Source organism: Cherax quadricarinatus, chromosome 8, assembly GCF_038502225.1.
Source record: "Cherax quadricarinatus isolate ZL_2023a chromosome 8, ASM3850222v1, whole genome shotgun sequence".
NCBI classification, from domain to species: Eukaryota; Metazoa; Arthropoda; class Malacostraca; order Decapoda; family Parastacidae; genus Cherax; species Cherax quadricarinatus.
The window spans coordinates 10605494-10625028 of record NC_091299.1 but is presented as its reverse complement, the minus strand read 5'-3'; the positions used below and the strand labels follow the sequence as shown (position 1 = coordinate 10625028).

At 44.1% G+C, this 19535-nt stretch overlaps 1 protein-coding gene across 1 annotated transcript in view; it reads left to right on the top strand.

Moving 5' to 3' along the window:
• LOC128685429 (Na(+)/citrate cotransporter) overlaps positions 1 to 19535 on the top strand; it is a 154416-nt gene that overhangs the window by 107927 nt on the left and 26954 nt on the right. Inside the window, exons 6-8 of the mRNA XM_070083087.1 lie at positions 6825 to 7073; positions 8892 to 9404; positions 15648 to 15770. Of these exons, the coding sequence (XP_069939188.1) occupies positions 6825 to 7073; positions 8892 to 9404; positions 15648 to 15770 (885 nt within the window). The remainder of the gene's footprint in view (positions 1 to 6824; positions 7074 to 8891; positions 9405 to 15647; positions 15771 to 19535) is intronic.

Below are 19535 nucleotides of genomic sequence, written 5' to 3'. Positions count from 1 at the left end.
ACTCCGATAGCCCTTAGTAAAAGCAGTCTCCCAACTCCCTCCATAAATTTCCCTATTACGACACTTAGTTCTGTAAAATGTCGCAGCTAACACCTTTATCCTCTCATCCACGCCCACCTCCCTCATGGCCCATGACGTATATATAAAATCCGTGACCAAATACGCTACTGCATTCTCCACCATCTTACTCACCCCACCTATATCCAAACTTAAAGCCCGCAACACCTGCAATCCTCCCCCACCCACTAACCTGAACACCTTTCCTAACCAGACCCGCACAACTTCTATACAGTCACAAAAATATACCGCATGCAAAATTGTCTCCATGCTTCCACACGCTCTACATTCCCCTCCCTCCCTTATCCTCCTATTGAATAGGACAACCCCAGACGGCAAAATCCCATGTAAAAATCTAAACATTACCTCCCGAACACCCGGTTTTACACGTAATTGTTTTAGACGCATCCATATTTCGTTCCACGCATACATAGGGTATGCCCCTTCAACAGCAGCCACCACTGACCTACCTTCCACTCCTTCAAGGACCCGCAATTTAACACACGACGGATCCCTCACTGTCATTAATAACCTCATCATGGCCTCACCAACTATTAAATCCCTACCCCCCCACCACCGTTGCATATCCTTACGTACTCGCACAAGTCCACCTCCCCTCCCGCACCCCTCCCTTACATAACTTCGTTTTAGGTACACGCTCATCATCCTTTTTTCCAGAGGTAAAAGTCCCAGCCCTCCTCGACTGACCGGAAGTGTTAACACCGCTCTACTTAACCATTCGCAGCCTGATCCCCATATAAACCTAAAAACCCCATGTTGTAAATGTTTCACCTCACGTCTCATCAGCGGGTACATGACAACGACATGCCATATCTTGCTGTACAATAGCACGTTCGTCACTATTACTCTTTGATGCAGCGTTAGTTGCGCTGCCCTCAAACCACCAAGTCTTTTCAATACTCCATCCACTATTCTCACCGAATTCACCTCTTGAGCCACCCGTGTATTTCTCACATAAATTATCCCACATATCATTAGTTGATCCACCACCTTCCACCCACCCCCTACCACCTCATCCCCATTTGTACTATCCCTTAAGTCTAGAAACTTAGTCTTCTCAACATTAATTTTCATACCTGAAGCCTCCCCAAACACATCCACCACCTTACCCACCCTAAGCAAATCCCTATTACCTCTCACCAAAACAGTCGTGTCATCCACATAACCTACGATACCAGCCCCCCTCCCGTCGGTCAGTACCCTCCCCACCTCCCGCAACACACCTCCGAATGGCCCTATAAAATGGATCCTGTATACACGCAAACAATATTTGTGATAGTGGGCAGCCTTGGAGCAGTCCCCGTCGCATCTGTATTTTAACTCCTAGCCTCCCATTAACCTGCACCCTCATCAACGCCCCCTGATACAATAATTTTGCCCAAGATATTATTTCTTCCCCAAAACCTTGCCAACGCATAAACCTCCATAACCCATCCCTTTCTACACTATCATAAGCAGCCTTCCAATCTAACGCCAATACACCTCCATCACCCAACTCCCCCTGTTTCTCTATAAATTCTCGAATCATGCCATGCCCTTCATACATTGACCTTCCTGGCACCCCATATTGCCCCCTATCAATTACCTTGCCTATTACCCTCTTGATTCTGTTCCCTAATATTCTCGCAAACAACTTATAATCTCCACACATAAGCGAAAGTGCCCGATAATCCATTACCGTTGACTGCTCCCCTTTCGGTACCAACACCACAACGGCCGTCCGTTGCTGCTCTCCCATTACCTCAGCCGCCTTAAGTATGTTAAACAGCCTTACTAAAAAAAACCTCAGAACCCCCCAATTCTTTACGTAGAAATCATTTGGCAGTCCGTCTATACCCGGTGCTTTTCCCAAGCTCACTCCTGACAACGCCTGCCAAATCTCACACTCCGTAATCGGCCCACCTAATGTCACCCGATCTTGACCATCAAGCTCACACTGCACATACTCTCCCATTTCCCTCAATGCCACCTCACGGAAGCCCACGCTTTGCGTATATGACTTAAACCAAGCGTCTACATATCCACTCATACCCTCTGTCGTTACCAATGCTTGACCCGCTCTATACCCTTCCATCCCTACATGTACGTTTAACCCCATCATCTCCATCGTCACTCTCCTCTTTCTCTGGCCTCTTAACACGCAAGCCGACGGCCGGTCACCCCATAGCACTTCTTCCAATCCTCCCATAATTCGCACACCATCAAAACGCTCGTTTTGCAATACCCTAATACTCTCCTTTAAACCCTCAATGTCCTGCACTGGATAGCTTGCTCGTCTTGCATAACAGTCACGCAGCTGCCCTTCAAGATATCTTTGAAACCCATACTTTAACCGATTATCTTCCCTCCCACGACAAATATAATATTCTCTAATACGATTTTTAGCCACCGAATCCCACCAATTTACCAGTTCATCATCCCCCGGCGCCTCATCCACCAACCATTCCCACAATTGCACAAAAGACTGACGACATTCCTCACCCTGCAAAAGCTTCACATTTAACTTCCAATAACCTTGACCCCTTCTAGGCAATCCCTCCCATTCTAGGTCCACCATTACTCCTCTGTGATCAGAAAAAACCGCGTCCACCACACGCACTCTGCTCACTATTACTGTTCGGGGCACATACAATCGATCCAGTCTTGCCGCATATCCACGTCTAACAAAAGTATGTTCTACAACCCCACCCCTTCCAACGTCCATTAACCCCACTCCATTTAATAATTCCCCCAAAATCCCCAAACAATACCCTGCCCCTCTAGGTTCCACATCCTTACGCCTTATCACACAATTCCAATCACCACCAATTACAGCTACACCCGGCAAAGCACGCAAATAATATACTAAGACATCCTTCACAAATTTATTCTTAATACGCACATCTCCCTCTGCTGGACCATACACACACACCAAACTCATCTGTACCCTACCCCACCACCCATCTACACGAATCACCCTCCCCTCCCCACCCTCACAATGCCTCACTACGAACGGGCTAGTTTCCCTTACCAGGATGGCAACTCCTCCTTTCAACCTTATCGCATGCTCCACATACACATTATACCCATTTACCTTCAACTCATAACCTGGTCTGTAGTTGTGTTCCTGCACGAACACCACGTCAACACTATTACGCACCAAATATTCACTAAACCATACACACTTTCTCTCTGATCTCAATCCATTAATGTTCAATGTCATGCACTTGAAGCTTACAGAGTGGTTTTCCTTCTTGACCCTGGTACTGTCTTGCCACCAGATTGTTTCGTGACACCCCGGTCCCTCTCCCCCCCTTTAGAAACGCTCTTAACCAACTCCTGCCCCTTAGGGCCGCTGTGTCCTCTCTGCGTAACTTCTGCCCAGGACTTTTTGCCAGTGCGCTGAGCAGGCGTGATCACGTCCTCGGAGTCAGATAGCGCAGCAGCGCGCTTCCGTGATACTCCCTCTGCTTGCATCATGTCGTCTGATACATTGTCCCGATGGACCTCCACCTCCACAGCTTGCATCAAAATATTCTTATCACACTGCGCAGACCTCAGATCCTGTTCCACGCCCGGATCCACAACAGACCCAAGAACTAGATCTGGACTCCCAACCTTCCCAATACTCTCGTCAGCCAATAACACATTTAAAGCCATGGCTAATGAGTCTTCCACATCGCTAGCACTCGCAGTCGGGGTGTCCTCTTCCAACACCTGAGCTGCATTCAATGAAGGGGTGTCCCCCCCCTCGTCACACCTGCTGACTCCATCTCCTCCGCTCTCTCGACCTCCTCACTCCAGGACCCACCTTGTGTAGACAGAGTCACATAAGGCAAATCCTCACTCTTCTCTATTGCTATATGTCGTTGCCTTTGTTCCATGTTGCCACGCCTCCTTCCACACAGAGCCGCTAGGTGATCATATGACCCACATAACCGACAGGTCCGGCGTTGCCCAGCGTATGTCACAAACACCTGGGTACGAAATTCTGGCAGCACTACGTACGACGGAATAGGGTAACGTAACGTCATCTTCACAGAATACGTTCCTTCGAGTTTCCCTGCGTATGGCCCAGTGGCCCACTTCCCAACAGTGGCCATATGTACTGTACCATATTTGCCCATCTCAAGACGGATGTCAGAATCATCCGCCTCGAATGGCACATTTCTAATCTTAACCCATGTGTAATGGCGAGAAACGTCGTGAAGTCGCACGGTCACAGCGGAGTTAACTGTCAAAGTAACCTCCTGGTACTTGTCTACCACCGCCTCATACACACTTGCCAAATTAAACTTGACAAAGATCCTCGTCGTGCCATTCAGCGCTACTCCATATATCTCCTCGTCAGCAATACCATATGTATCTCGTATGATTGCAGGTAGTATCAGGTCCATAGAAGTTCCTGTCACAGCCCCACGGATAAGCTCAACACAGACTGTGTTTATGCGTCTCCGGCTTGCCTGCGCCATGCTGTGAAAATATAACTGCCACTAATCAACACCAGGGGCAGCAGCAGCGCACGTCCTCACTACTCAAAGGTTGAGTGACGAAACGAGGCAGCTCGCCTGAAAACAGCAGAGGGGTGCTGGGCACAACCGCACTCCACCGTGGTCAGGCAGCGAATGTTGCTCCAAGGAAAGGGATGGTATTTTCAGTTCGTTGGATTAAGAGCATGGACACGGGGTCGTCCCACAGTTACTAAAAACAACAGACATAGCCCCACTCCACAAAGGGGGCAGTAAAGCAACAGCAAAGAACTACAGACCAATAGCACTAACATCCCATATCATAAAAATCTTTGAAAGGGTCCTAAGAAGCAAGATCACCACGCATCTAGAAACCCATCAGTTACACAACCCAGGGCAACATGGGTTTAGAACAGGTCGCTCCTGTCTGTCTCAACTATTGGACCACTACGACAAGGTCCTAAATGCACTAGAAGACAAAAAGAATGCAGATGTAATATATACAGACTTTGCAAAAGCCTTCGACAAGTGTGACCATGGCGTAATAGCGCACAAAATGCGTGCTAAAGGAATAACAGGAAAAGTCGGTCGATGGATCTATAATTTCCTCACTAACAGAACACAGAGAGTAGTCGTCAACAGAGTAAAGTCCGAGGCAGCTACGGTGAAAAGCTCTGTTCCACAAGGCACAGTACTCGCTCCCATCTTGTTCCTCATCCTTATATCCGACATAGACAAGGATGTCAGCCACAGCACCGTGTCTTCCTTTGCAGATGACACCCGAATCTGCATGACAGTGTCTTCCATTGCAGACACTGCAAAGCTCCAGGCAGACATCAACCAAATCTTTCAGTGGGCTGCAGAAAACAATATGAAGTTCAACGATGAGAAATTTCAATTACTCAGATATGGTAAACATGAGGAAATTAAATCTTCATCAGAGTACAAAACAAATTCTGGCCACAAAATAGAGCGAAACACCAACGTCAAAGACCTGGGAGTGATCATGTCGGAGGATCTCACCTTCAAGGACCATAACATTGTATCAATCGCATCTGCTAGAAAAATGACAGGATGGATAATGAGAACCTTCAAAACTAGGGAGGCCAAGCCCATGATGACACTCTTCAGGTCACTTGTTCTATCTAGGCTGGAATATTGCTGCACACTAACAGCACCTTTCAAGGCAGGTGAAATTGCCGACCTAGAAAATGTACAGAGAACTTTCACGGCGCGCATAACGGAGATAAAACACCTCAATTATTGGGAGCGCTTGAGGTTCCTAAACCTGTATTCCCTGGAACGCAGGAGGGAGAGATACATGATTATATACACCTGGAAAATCCTAGAGGGACTAGTACCGAACTTGCACACGAAAATCACCCACTACGAAAGCAAAAGACTTGGCAGACGATGCACCATCCCCCCAATGAAAAGCAGGGGTGTCACTAGCACGTTAAGAGACCATACAATAAGTGTCAGGGGCCCGAGACTGTTCAACTGCCTCCCAGCACACATAAGGGGGATTACCAACAGACCCCTGGCAGTCTTCAAGCTGGCACTGGACAAGCACCTAAAGTCAGTTCCGGATCAGCCGGGCTGTGGCTCGTATGTTGGTTTGCGTGCAGCCAGCAGCAACAGCCTGGTTGATCAGGCTCTGATCCACCAGGAGGCCTGGTCTCAGACCGGGCCGTGGGGGCGTTGACCCCCGGAACTCTCTCCAGGTAAACTCCAGGTATACCCGCCCATGAGAAGGCTGCTGTGATAACAGCCAGTCATTTTGATGAACCTGCTACATTTTCGTTGTAGGCGTTGAAGTGATTTAGAGGTGTCACTACAGCAGTGTTGATGATTCAGTGTCACTACAGCAGTGTTGATGATTTAGTAACCACATATTTAATAAGTTAGTCACTGATAGATAAGATTCTTATATTAATGTTGATGCTTAACCAGTTACTAATCATCGCCTGACATTGAACTGAAGAAATCACTGGTCATCTTTGATGGTGAACAAAATTCCACAACATTTAGTAAGTTTTATTGATAATCAAGTATTTGCAATTGCAATATAGTAATTCATACTTTTATTTCCAGGTCAGTGTAAATAACAGGCAGCAGTGGTCACTTATATATACAGTGTCGAATGTTCAGAATAATATTTTCTTATGCTCTACTAAATCAGTTTGTTTATCAAAAATAAATTCATGTCTATTTGTGTAATGTGAATTTTACTAATCTCATATGTTTATTCAGTTGCAGAGGTTGTTTGGTCAGATTGTCATTAATAACTAATTGCAGAAAATCTGGAAGCGTCCATGTTGACAGTGAGTTCAAGAATGGTAAGGTTCAGCACGAGACAGTGAAGAAAGTTGACAAGATGGTTGAGGAGGGTGTCAGCACCGGCCTCACCACCATACCACCCAACAAATCATGCCAGGCTCTGCGGGATATGTGTTTTCTGGCTATAGCATACTCGGCTAACCTAGGAGGCACTGGCTCCCTTAATGGCACTGCTCCTAACCTAGTGATGAAGAGCGTACTTGTCAGGTTACTCAAATCTGTTTCAGCATGAATTTTAAAACCATTGAAAGCATGACTAATTCAGAAAATTTCCGATTAAGTAATTTTTTTAAATATTTCTTTCCACTGTGAAGAAAAAATCCTTTGGTCGTTTAATGGGGTTTAAAGCTGTCGACTACACGATGGTCATTAAGGCTGCATGCAACCTGTTCACTAATCAAAAAATCTTTAATCCCTTAAATTAAGGATTAAAATACCCCCCTCCCCCCAGGTGTATATACATCCAGTGGCATACATCTCTCAGTGTGCAATAAGATATCTCAAGCAATAGATGATATCCTAATATGCAGTACAACATTAATAAGGTGAAATATCAGGAGAGCGCCTGGAATAATACTACGCTTCACTGTGGATTGTATTGCACCTCTCGGTGTATATATGACGCTTATTTTAGATAGAACTAACTGCAACTCTAGAAGGTGCCTACAATCACGGTGCTTCAATATTCTGATATAACAAAGGGAGGGGGATACTAAAATGAAAATGCTTGCAGAAAGTTTTGCTGCTGATGTTGCTTATCACCTACTAACTTAGGAACCTTATTGTATTCATGTTGTGTGCAGTATGGCTTCCATTATGTTCTGCATGTTGCATGAAGGCTGCCTCACTCACATTGTCATGTTCTGTATGATGCATGTATACTGCTACACTTAGGTTAATATATGTTGCATAAATTCTGACAGAGGTACATTACAGATTGACATAACAGCAAAGGAAGTTAGTATAATGATTATATATTATTATTGTTATGATTATTATTGTAGGTAAGAGCTAAATCCTTCACGATCACATAGCTACCTGGGAATAGCAGGTAATCCAATTTGCCCTGAAGAAAATAATGGTTCAGATTCCTTCACTAGCATCAAAACATCTGACTCTTACCCTCACTCAGAATGGTGAAAAAAAAACCATTTTGTAGATTGAATTGCCTGGAAGCATTTATCGTGATAGCTACCTCTCGGAAGAGAAATACCTAGGGATTGTGAGGAGTGCATGACGCAGGATGCTTGACCTCCCAGACAAGTGTAGCGACCCGGTCATAACGATGGGTCACAAATATTTGTCACGAGAAATGTGAAATGGCCAGGTACCTGACGTGAATCTTGGTCATGTGATGACCTCGGTGGAGCCGTGTCATAGGATCAGTAGCCTCGCAGGGAAAGGAAGTGTGCAATTTGCGAACGGATACTCTAATTGAGTTTTCCCGTTTATGTTTCTAAACACTGGTTTTATTTCCGAGACTAGTATACGGTGTCCGACGGGTGAAACACTGGCAGAGAGAACATTTATAAATACTGTATTCCTGAGAGTTCTGCGAAACGTAGCAAATCAACGACGTTTACACTGCGTTTATTAAGACGTTTTGCTTGGTGTGAGCTTTATTAAGTTAACTTGATAAAGCTCTTTCTTACTGAGCGAAGCATTTTCTCAGTAAAGGATTAGTGTGTTTACGTTTCGTTGATGTATATGATGTATAACTAACTCTGGATGGTTGGACACCATAGGCTGTATTACAGATAGATAGGAGCAAATGTTTACGAATTAAAGATTTTTTACGTCTTCATAACAGGTTTGAAAACCGTTTACTTCCTCACTGCAGGATTACAAATCATTTACTTTCTCACAACAGATTTGCAGACCATTCCAGAGCCTCTACAGTCTTGGATTAAGTGAAGAGTACGCTTAATTATTTTATTAAGATGCACGATAATAACATAATGCTTAACTTAGGTTAAAACTGTTTCATTGTAACGAAGCATATCTACTGTTTATTTTCGTTGTAAGAGTTTGTGGTGATAAGGAAGCTGGGACTTCATGGATTAACATGAGCGAGGTTCTCACTGGACCACAACACGACTCCAGAAGCAGTAACATGAATAAGACAGCAGTTAACCACTATGATTTCTCCAAAGTTGCAAAGTTGGACCTTGACACAACAACAGCGAAGTCAGTGGGAGAAGACGTTAATGAACCACCATCATATCAGATAAAAATGTATAATGGCGCCACAGAGCAGAATAACCTGGAGGAAACTGCAAGACTTAACACGAGTGCTGCAATGAACAACAAACCTTACAGCGTGGATGAACCCAAAGGGAGTCTTGTGACCTGTGTCTCGACGGAGCCCCCACCACTTGGTCTTAGACAGAAGAAAGCAAACCGTAGCGATAAATATTCTATCGAAAAGGACCTGAAGGTGGTGCTCCTGATGTCAGTGATGTATGCTGCTGACATCGGTGGCACTGGCATTATTACCGGCACTGGGCCAAACATCTTCTTTAAGGGATTTCTAGAAGAGTAAGTTATTGAGTTCAAGATCAATGCTGTGTCATTTATCGAACTTTCAAAATATTGGTTTTCAGTTGCACTGTATTGTATTAAATTGTTCTGGGTTGTATTGTATTAAAGTGTATTGCGTCGCAATGTATTGTATTGGTCTCCATGAACCGCCGAACTCTTGAGGGTAAATCATCAGAGGCTCGATTCTCCGTCATCTAATCGCTGCCCGGTTTCTGATCATTCAGGCTGTTATTGATGCTCAAAATGTTGGAATATTTCAACTTTTTCAGTGTTTCACACTACTTGCAATAGAGATTATTATCATTATTATTACAGTTGTTGCTGTTGTTTGTGTTGCTATTGTTTGTTGCTTTTTAATGTAATCATTATTTAAAAAATACTCAGTTCTAAGATCTGTCTTAAGCAATAAAAAATTCTTAAGTGTATTAGTAAGCTAATGAGAAATGTTTAACTTCAGGTGTAGTGATCAGTGTGAACTCTCTCACTCACTCACGCATGCGTGAACTCTCACTCACACATGCGTGAACTCTCACTCACGCATGCATGAACTCTCACTCACGCATGCGTGAACTCTCACTCACGCATGCGTGAACTCTCACTCACGCATGCGTGAACTCTCACTCACGCATGCGTGAACTCTCACTCACGCATGCGTGAACTCTCACTCACGCATGCGTGAACTCTCACTCACGCATGCGTGAACTCTCACTCACACATGCGTGAACTCTCACTCACGCATGCATGAACTCTCACTCACGCATGCGTGAACTCTCACTCACGCATGCGTGAACTCTCACTCACGCATGCGTGAACTCTCACTCACACATGCGTGAACTCTCACTCACGCATGCATGAACTCTCACTCACGCATGCGTGAACTCACTCACACATGCGTGAACTCTCACTCACGCATGCATGAACTCTCACTCACGCATGCGTGAACTCTCACTCACACATGCGTGAACTCTCAATCACTCACACATGCGTGAACTCTCAATCACTCACACATGCGTGAACTCTCAATCACACATGCGTGAACTCTCAATCACCCACACATGCGTGAACTCTCAATCACTCACACATGCGTGAACTCTCAATCACCCACACATGCGTGAACTCTCAATCACTCACACGTGCGTGAACTCTCAATCACTCACACATGCGTGAACTCTCAATCACTCACACATGCGTGAACTCTCAATCACTCACACATGCGTGAACTCTCAATCACACATGCGTGAACTCTCAATCACCCACACATGCGTGAACTCTCAATCACTCACACATGCGTGAACTCTCAATCACCCACACATGCGTGAACTCTCAATCACCCACACATGCGTGAACTCTCAATCACCCACACATGCGTGAACTCTCAATCACCCACACATGCGTGAACTCTCAATCACCCACACATGCGTGAACTCTCAATCACCCACACATGCGTGAACTCACTCACTCACACATGCGTGAATTCACTCATTCACACATGCGTGAACTCTCTCACTCACAAATGCGTGAACTCACTCACAAATGCGTGAACTCACTCACTCACACATGCGTGAACTCTCACAAATGCGTGAACTCTCACTCACATACGTGTGAACTCTCAATCACTCACACATGCGTGAACTCTCAATCACACATGCGTGAACTCTCAATCACACATGCGTGAACTCACTCACAAATGCGTGAACTCTCTCACTCACACATGTAAATTTAAGTGAAGTTGTGTATTCAAGATATATAAGCTTTGCATAGTACATTAATGCATGACATTGCATGTTGCATGATACCTGTGAGGGTAGTTGTGGTAGTAGTGAGGGTAGTTGTGGTAGTAGTGAGGGTAGTTGTGGTAGTAGTGAGGGTAGTTGTGGTGGTAGTGAGGGTAGTTGTGGTGGTAGTGAGGGTAGTTGTGGTAGTAGTGAGGGTAGTTGTGGTAGTAGTGAGGGTAGTTGTGGTAGTAATGAGGGTAGTTGTGGTGGTAGTGAGGGTAGTTGTGGCAGTAGTGAGGGTAGTTGTGGTAGTAGTGAGGGTAGTTGTGGTAGTAGTGAGGGTAGTTGTGGTAGTAGTGAGGGTAGTTGTGGTAGTAGTGAGGGTAGTTGTGGTGGTAGTGAGGGTAGTTGTGGTAGTAGTGAGGGTAGTTGTGGTAGTAGTGAGGGTAGTTGTGGTAGTAGTGAGGGTAGTTGTGGTAGTAGTGAGGGCAGTTGTGGTAGTAGTGAGGGTAGTTGTGGTAGTAGTGAGGGTAGTTGTGGTGGTAGTGAGGGTAGTTGTGGTAGTAAGGGTAGTTGTGGTGGTAGTGAGGGTAGTTGTGGTGGTAGTGAGGGTAGTTGTGGTAGTAGTGAGGGTAGTTGTGGTAGTAGTGAGGGTAGTTGTGGCAGTAGTGAGGGTAGTTGTGGTAGTAGTGAGGGTAGTTGTGGTAGTAGTGAGGGTAGTTGTGGTAGTGAGGGCAGTTGTGGTAGTAGTGAGGGTAGTTGTGGTAGTAGTGAGGGTAGTTGTGGTAGTAGTGAGGGTAGTTGTGGTAGTAGTGAGGGCAGTTGTGGTAGTAGTGAGGGTAGTTGTGGTAGTAGTGAGGGTAGTTGTGGTAGTAGTGAGGGTAGTTGTGGCAGTAGTGAGGGTAGTTGTGGTAGTAGTGAGGGTAGTTGTGGTAGTAGTGAGGGTAGTTGTGGTAGTAGTGAGGGCAGTTGTGGCAGTAGTGAGGGTAATTGTGGTAGTAGTGAGGGTAGTTGTGGTAGTAGTGAGGGTAGTTGTGGTAGTAGTGAGGGCAGTTGTGGTAGTAGTGAGGGTAGTTGTGGTAGTAGTGAGGGTAGTTGTGGCAGTAGTGAGGGTAGTTGTGGTAGTAGTGAGGGTAGTTGTGGTAGTAGTGAGGGTAGTTTTGGTAGTAGTGAGTGCAGTTGTGGTAGTAGTGAGGGTAGTTGTGGTAGTAGTTTGGGCAGTTGTGGTGGTAGTGAGGGTAGTTGTGGTAGTAGTGAGGGTAGTTGTGGCAGTAGTGAGGGTAGTTGTGGTAGTAGTGAGGGTAGTTGTGGTAGTAGTGAGTGTAGTTGTGGTAGTAGTGAGGGTGGCTGTGGTAGTAGTGAGGGTAGTTGTGGTAGTAGTGAGGGTAGTTGTGGTAGTAGTGAGGGTAGTTGTGGTAGTAGTGAGGGTAGTTGTGGTAGTAGTGAGGGTAGTTGTGGTAGTAGTGAGGGTAGTTGTGGTAGTAGTGAGGGTAGTTGTGGCAGTAGTGAGGGTAGCTGTGGTAGTAGTGAGGGTAGTTGTGGTAGTAGTGAGGGCAGTTGTGGTAGTAGTGAGGGTAGCTGTGGTAGTAGTGAGGGTAGTTGTGGTAGTAGTGAGGGCAGTTGTGGTAGTAGTGAGGGTAGTTGTGGTGGTAGTGAGGGTAGTTGTGGTAGTAGTGAGGGTAGTTGTGGTAGTAGTGAGGGTAGTTGTGGTAGTAGTGAGGGTAGTTGTGGTAGTAGTGAGGGTAGCTGTGGTAGTAGTGAGGGTAGTTGTGGTAGTAGTGAGGGCAGTTGTGGTAGTAGTGAGGGTAGTTGTGGCAGTAGAGAGGGTAGCTGTGGTAGTAGTTTGGGCAGTTGTGGTAGTAGTGAGGGTAGTTGTGGTAGCAGTGAGGGTAGTTGTGGTAGTAGTGAGGGCAGTTATGGTAGTAGTTGTGGTAGTAGTGAGGGTAGCTGTGGTAGTAGTGAGGGTAGTTGTGGTAGTAGTGAGGGTAGTTGTGGTAGTAGTGAGGGTAGTTGTGGTAGTAGTGAGGGTAGTTGTGGTAGTAGTGAGGGTAGTTGTGGTAGTAGTGAGGGTAGTTGTGGTAGTAGTGAGGGTAGTTGTGGTAGTGAGGGTAGTTGTGGTAGTAGTGAGGGTAGTTGTGGTAGTGAGGGCAGTTGTGGTAGTAGTGAGGGTAGCTGTGGCAGTAGTGAGGGTAGCTGTGGTAGTAGTGAGGGTAGTTGTGGTAGTAGTGAGGGCAGTTGTGGTAGTAGTGAGGGTAGCTGTGGTAGTAGTGAGGGTAGTTGTGGTAGTAGTGAGGGCAGTTGTGGTAGTAGTGAGGGTAGTTGTGGTGGTAGTGAGGGTAGTTGTGGTAGTAGTGAGGGTAGTTGTGGTAGTAGTGAGGGTAGTTGTGGTGGTAGTGAGGGTAGTTGTGGTAGTAGTGAGGGTAGTTGTGGTAGTAGTGAGGGTAGTTGTGGTAGTAGTGAGGGTAGTTGTGGTAGTAGTGAGGGTAGCTGTGGTAGTAGTGAGGGTAGTTGTGGTAGTAGTGAGGGCAGTTGTGGTAGTAGTGAGGGTAGTTGTGGCAGTAGAGAGGGTAGCTGTGGTAGTAGTTTGGGCAGTTGTGGTAGTAGTGAGGGTAGTTGTGGTAGCAGTGAGGGTAGTTGTGGTAGTAGTGAGGGCAGTTATGGTAGTAGTTGTGGTAGTAGTGAGGGTAGCTGTGGTAGTAGTGAGGGTAGTTGTGGTAGTAGTGAGGGTAGTTGTGGTAGTAGTGAGGGTAGTTGTGGTAGTAGTGAGGGTAGTTGTGGTAGTAGTGAGGGTAGTTGTGGTAGTAGTGAGGGTAGTTGTGGTAGTAGTGAGGGTAGTTGTGGTAGTAGTGAGGGTAGTTGTGGTAGTAGTGAGGGTAGTTGTGGTAGTGAGGGTAGTTGTGGTAGTAGTGAGGGTAGTTGTGGTGGTAGTGAGGGCAGTTGTGGTAGTAGTGAGGGTAGTTGTGGCAGTAGTGAGGGTAGTTGTGGTAGTGAGGGTAGTTGTGGTAGTAGTGAGAGTAGTTGTGGTAGTAGTGAGGGTAGTTATGGTAGTAGTGAGGGTAGTTGTGGTAGTAGTGAGAGTAGTTGTGGTAGTAGTGAGGGTAGCTGTGGTGGTAGTGAGGGCAGTTGTGGTAGTAGTGAGGGTAGTTGTGGCAGTAGTGAGGGTAGCTGTGGTAGTAGTGAGGGTAGTTGTGGTAGTAGTGAGGGTAGTTGTGGTAGTAGTGTGGGTAGTTGTGGTAGTAGTGAGGGTAGTTGTGGTAGTAGTGAGGGCAGTTGTAGTAGTGAGGGTAGTTGTGGTAGTAGTGAGGGTAGTTGTGGTAGTAGTGAGGGCAGTTGTGGTAGTAGTGAGGGCAGTTGTGGTAGTAGTGAGGGTAGTTGTGGTAGTAGTGAGGGTAGTTGTGGTAGTAGTGAGGGTAGTTGTGGTAGTAGTGAGGGTAGTTGTGGTAGCAGTGAGGGTAGTTGTGGTAGTAGTGAGGGTAGTTGTGGTAGTAGTGAGGGTAGTTGTGGTAGTAGTGAGGGTAGTTGTGGTAGTAGTGAGGGTAGTTGTGGTAGTAGTGAGGGCAGTTGTGGTAGTAGTGAGGGTAGTTGTGGTAGTAGTGAGGGTAGTTGTGGTAGTAGTGAGGGTAGTTGTGGTAGTAGTGAGGGTAGTTGTGGTAGTAGTGAGGGTAGTTGTGGTAGTAGTGATGGTAGTTGTGGTAGTAGTGAGGGTAGTTGTGGTAGTAGTGAGGGCAGTTGTGGTAGTAGTGAGGGTAGTTGTGGTAGTAGTGAGGGCAGTTGTGGTAGTAGTGAGGGTAGCTGTGGTAGTAATGAGGGTAGTTGTGGTAGTAGTGAGGGCAGTTGTGGTAGTAGTGAGGGTAGCTGTGGTAGTAGTGAGGGTAGTTGTGGTAGTAGTGAGGGTAGTTGTGGTAGTAGTGAGGGTAGTTGTGGTAGTAGTTTGGGTAGTTGTGGTAGTTATTTATAAGATGTTTGAATGACAATGGCGAACAATATTAAATTGCTACAGTGGTTATTATATGCATTACTGGAGCGCTAAAGCTGTAAGGGTCATAGACCACTGCAGAATACGAGGTACTTACACTTGATCCGAGGACAGGGAGAAAAGCTCCAATTCCTCGAATCATGAGCCCCTCACTAACATCAAGACCCTGCAATAATATATAAGCTTGTACATACAGCAATTTACTGTATAGTTCTGTCCAAGACCCAAGTTATTTACGTTACAGTGATTAAATGTGTTTATTTTAATCTTTCCAGCCATTACGAAAATTACTGAGAGTTCTCTTCTGTCATATTTTTTAAAAGTTGATAATAAAACTTGTCACTTTAAGCTGTTTCGACAATCAGTTTCACTAATATATGTTGCGTATCAGATGAACTCGTTAAAATACATGTAATACCAAATATGAATGATAATTGTTGAATAATTGATGTCTTTCAAAATTATTAGTATCTCGTTGATGTTTTAATAATTCGAACAGAGATATAAACTCTTGTCCCATCGTGTATAATAATTGAGTTCCTCTCACAGTACCTACAGTGAGCCCACTGGTATCAACTTCCTATCGTGGATGTTATTCAACGTGCCTGTCATGCTGTTGTGTATGTTCCTCGCCTGGTTGTGGCTCCAACTCTACTTCTCAGGAAGGCTGTGGTAAGTGCTGGGATGCTTGGTTGGTTAACCGGGTTTAAATAACACTAGTGACTATATGAGGGTTATTAAGGCTGCAGACAAGTATTCTTTAATCCCTAAATTGGGGATTAAAGCAAACTCAACATATACTGTATACACTGAGATATATACACCTCTCGGTGTATCGGTGTGTATATATATATATATATATATATATATATATATATATATATATATATATATATATATATATATATATATATATATATATATGTCGTGCCGAATAGGCAGAACTTGCGATCTTGGCTTAAATAGCAACGCTCATCTTGCCATATAGGACAAGTGAAAATTTGTGTATGCAATAATTTCGCCAAAATCATTCTGAACCTAACGAAAAAAATATATTTCACTGTGTCTGTTTAGTATTAAATTACTGTAAACAATTCTAAAATATATTTAGTTTGGTTAGGCTAAAATAAATTGTCCTTGCTGTAATAAGGTTAGGTAAGTTTTCTAAGATTCTTTTGGTGCAAAATGAAATTTTTTTACATTAACATTAATGAAAAAAATATATCTTTAAACGTGTAAAAGAAACTTACAGAAAGGACTTAATTTTAAATGAGTTCTTGCTAATTGACCAGTTTTACATATTCGGCACGACATATCTCTCTCTCTCTCTCTCTCTCTCTCTCTCTCTCTAATATATATATATATATATATATATATATATATATATATATATATATATATATATATATATATATATATATATATATTGAGCTTCAGAAGTTATTTGAACTCTTATAAAACATAATTTATTGTTTTATATTGCTGCGTGAACATCAATATACAACAATATATTTGTGGGTAAGTGTTGCCATGTAACAGTATCCGTTGTATGGTCGATACATTTGCAACTTATAATATATTTACTGCTGCTATGTTTCACTCACCAGGAGCTTTATCAAAGACAATATAAACAGCAGCAGTCACCAGTCATATCATACAAATATGTGTAATTTGGCGATATGTCACCCGAGTCTTTATTCTTAAATGATTGTAAGTCATTTACACATGCTGTTCTAGTCATGTTTTGGTTATGAAGAGCGCTGCTTCACCTTCATGTATTACTGCAGTTCAGGGAACGGGCAGCCTATCATGAGTTATTATTCCACAGGGAATAAGAAGGAAATGACTGGTGACAACTTGAAGGAAGTAGTGGACACGATTTCACTTACTTCATTGGATATATTTCGGTCTTTGAACTTTGTATTTGAAGTGATGAAGATCCAGGGACGGAAACATTTTAAATGAAGGTGTACAAAGTGAATGCATTCGTGTCCACTCCCTTCAGGTTATTAATACACTTATTAATGTTAATGTACGTTTTAATTGACTTAGCTAACGATAACCAAACCTAACATAACCTAACCTAGCCTAGCCTAGCCTAGAGTAGCCTAACCTAACCTAATCTAACATAGCGTAACCTAATCTAACCTAGCCTAGCCTAACCTAACCTAATCTAACATAGCGTAACCTAACCTAACCTAACCTAGCCTAGCCTAACCTAACCTAACCTAACCTAACCTAACCTAACCTAATCTAACATAGCGTAACCTAACCTAACCTAGCCTAGCCTAGCCTAACCTAACCTAACCTAACCTAACCTAACCTAACCTAGCCTAACCTAACCTATCCTAACCTAACCTAACCTAACCTAATTTAGGTAAGACACATATGCAACAGTTAGGTATCTTTATTATGAAACGTTTCGCCTACACAGTAGGCTTCTTCAGTCAAGTACAGAAAAGTTGATAGAAGCAGAAGATACTTGAAGACGATGTAATCAGTCCATCACCCTTAAAGTTTTGAGGTGGTCAGTCCCTCAGTCTGGAGAAGAGCATTGTTCCATAGTATGAAACAATATGGAGAAGAAGTGACAGGATGGATCTTTTTATAGCGCCAAGAGGTGAGACGTAGGCCACTAGGAGAGGTAGGAACTCAGATGTTGAGAGGTCAGGTCCCTCTCAAATCCAGCCCCTCTCACTAGTGGAAGTTGTCGAAGTTGATTGCAGGTCTGTACCAAGATACCCTTGTGTTGCAGTGTCTGACAGATTGAACATTAAAATGGTATAAAATACCGACAGGTTGTTAGGTAAGACACATATGCAACAGTTAGGTATCTTTATTATGAAACGTTTCGCCTACACAGTAGGCTTCTTCAGTCAAGTACAGAAAAGTTGATAGAAGCAGATCTTGGTACAGACCTGCAATCAACTTCGACAACTTCCACTAGTGAGAGGGGCTGGATTTGAGAGGGACCTGACCTCTCAACATCTGAGTTCCTACCACTCCTAGTGGCCTACGTCTCACCTCTTGGCGCTATAAAAAGCTCCATCCTGTGACTTCTTCTCCATATTGTTTCATACTATGGAACAATGCTCTTCTCCAGACTGAGGGACTGACCACCTCAAAACTTTAAGGGTGATGGACTGATTACATCGTCTTCAAGTATCTTCTGCTTCTATCAACTTTTCTGTACTTGACTGAAGAAGCCTACTGTGTAGGCGAAACGTTTCATAATAAAGATACCTAACTGTTGCATATGTGTCTTACCTAACAACCTGTCGGTATTTTATACCATTTTAATGTTTAACCTAATTTAGCCTAAGTGAACCTAACCTAGCCTAACCTAACCTAGCCTAACCTACCTAGCCTAACCTACCTAGCCTAACCTAACCTAACCTAATCTAGCCTAACCTAACCTAACCTAACCTAACCTAACCTAGGCTAACCTAGCCTAACCTAACCTAACGTAACCTAGCCTATCCTACCTAGCCCAACCTAACCTAACCTAATCTAGCATAACTAACCTAACCTAACCTAACCTAGCCTAACCTAACCTAACCTAGCCTAACCTAACCTAACCTAACCTAACCTAACCTAACCTAACCTAATCTAATCTAACCTAACCTAACCTAACCTAACCTAACCTAACCTAGGCTAACCTAGCCTAACCTACCTAACCTAACCAAACCTAACCTAACCTACCTAACCTAACCTAATCTAGCCTAACCTAACCTAACCTAACCTAGGCTAACCTAGCCTAACCTACTTAACCTAACCTAACCTACCTAACCTAACCTAATCTAATCTAACCTACCTAACCTAGGCTAACCTAGCCTAACGTAACCAAACCTAACCTAACCTAACTTAACCTAACCTAACCTAACCTAACCTAACCTAACCTAGCCTAACATAACCTAACGTAACCTAGCTTAACCTACCTAGCCTAACCTAACCTAACCTAATCTAGCCTAACTAACCTAACCTAACCTAACCTAGCCTAACCTACCTAACCTAACCTAACCTAATCTAACCTAACCTAACCTAACCTAACCTAACCTAGGCTAACCTAGCCTAACCTACCTAACATAACTAAACCTAACCTAACCTACCTAACCTAACCTAATCTAGCCTAACCTAACCTAACCTAACTCAACCTAACCTAGGCTAACCTAGCCTAACCTACCTAACCTAGCCAAACCTAACCTAACCTAACCTAATCTAGCCTAACCTAACCTAACCTAACCTAGGCTAACCTAGCCTAACCTACCTAGCCTAACCAAACCTAACCTAACCTAACCTAATCTAGCCTAACCTAACCTAACCTAACCTAACCTAACCTAACCTAACCTAGGCTAACCTAGCCTAACCTACCTAGCCTAACCAAACCTAACCTAACCTACCTAACCTAACCTAATCTAGCCTAACCTAACCTAACCT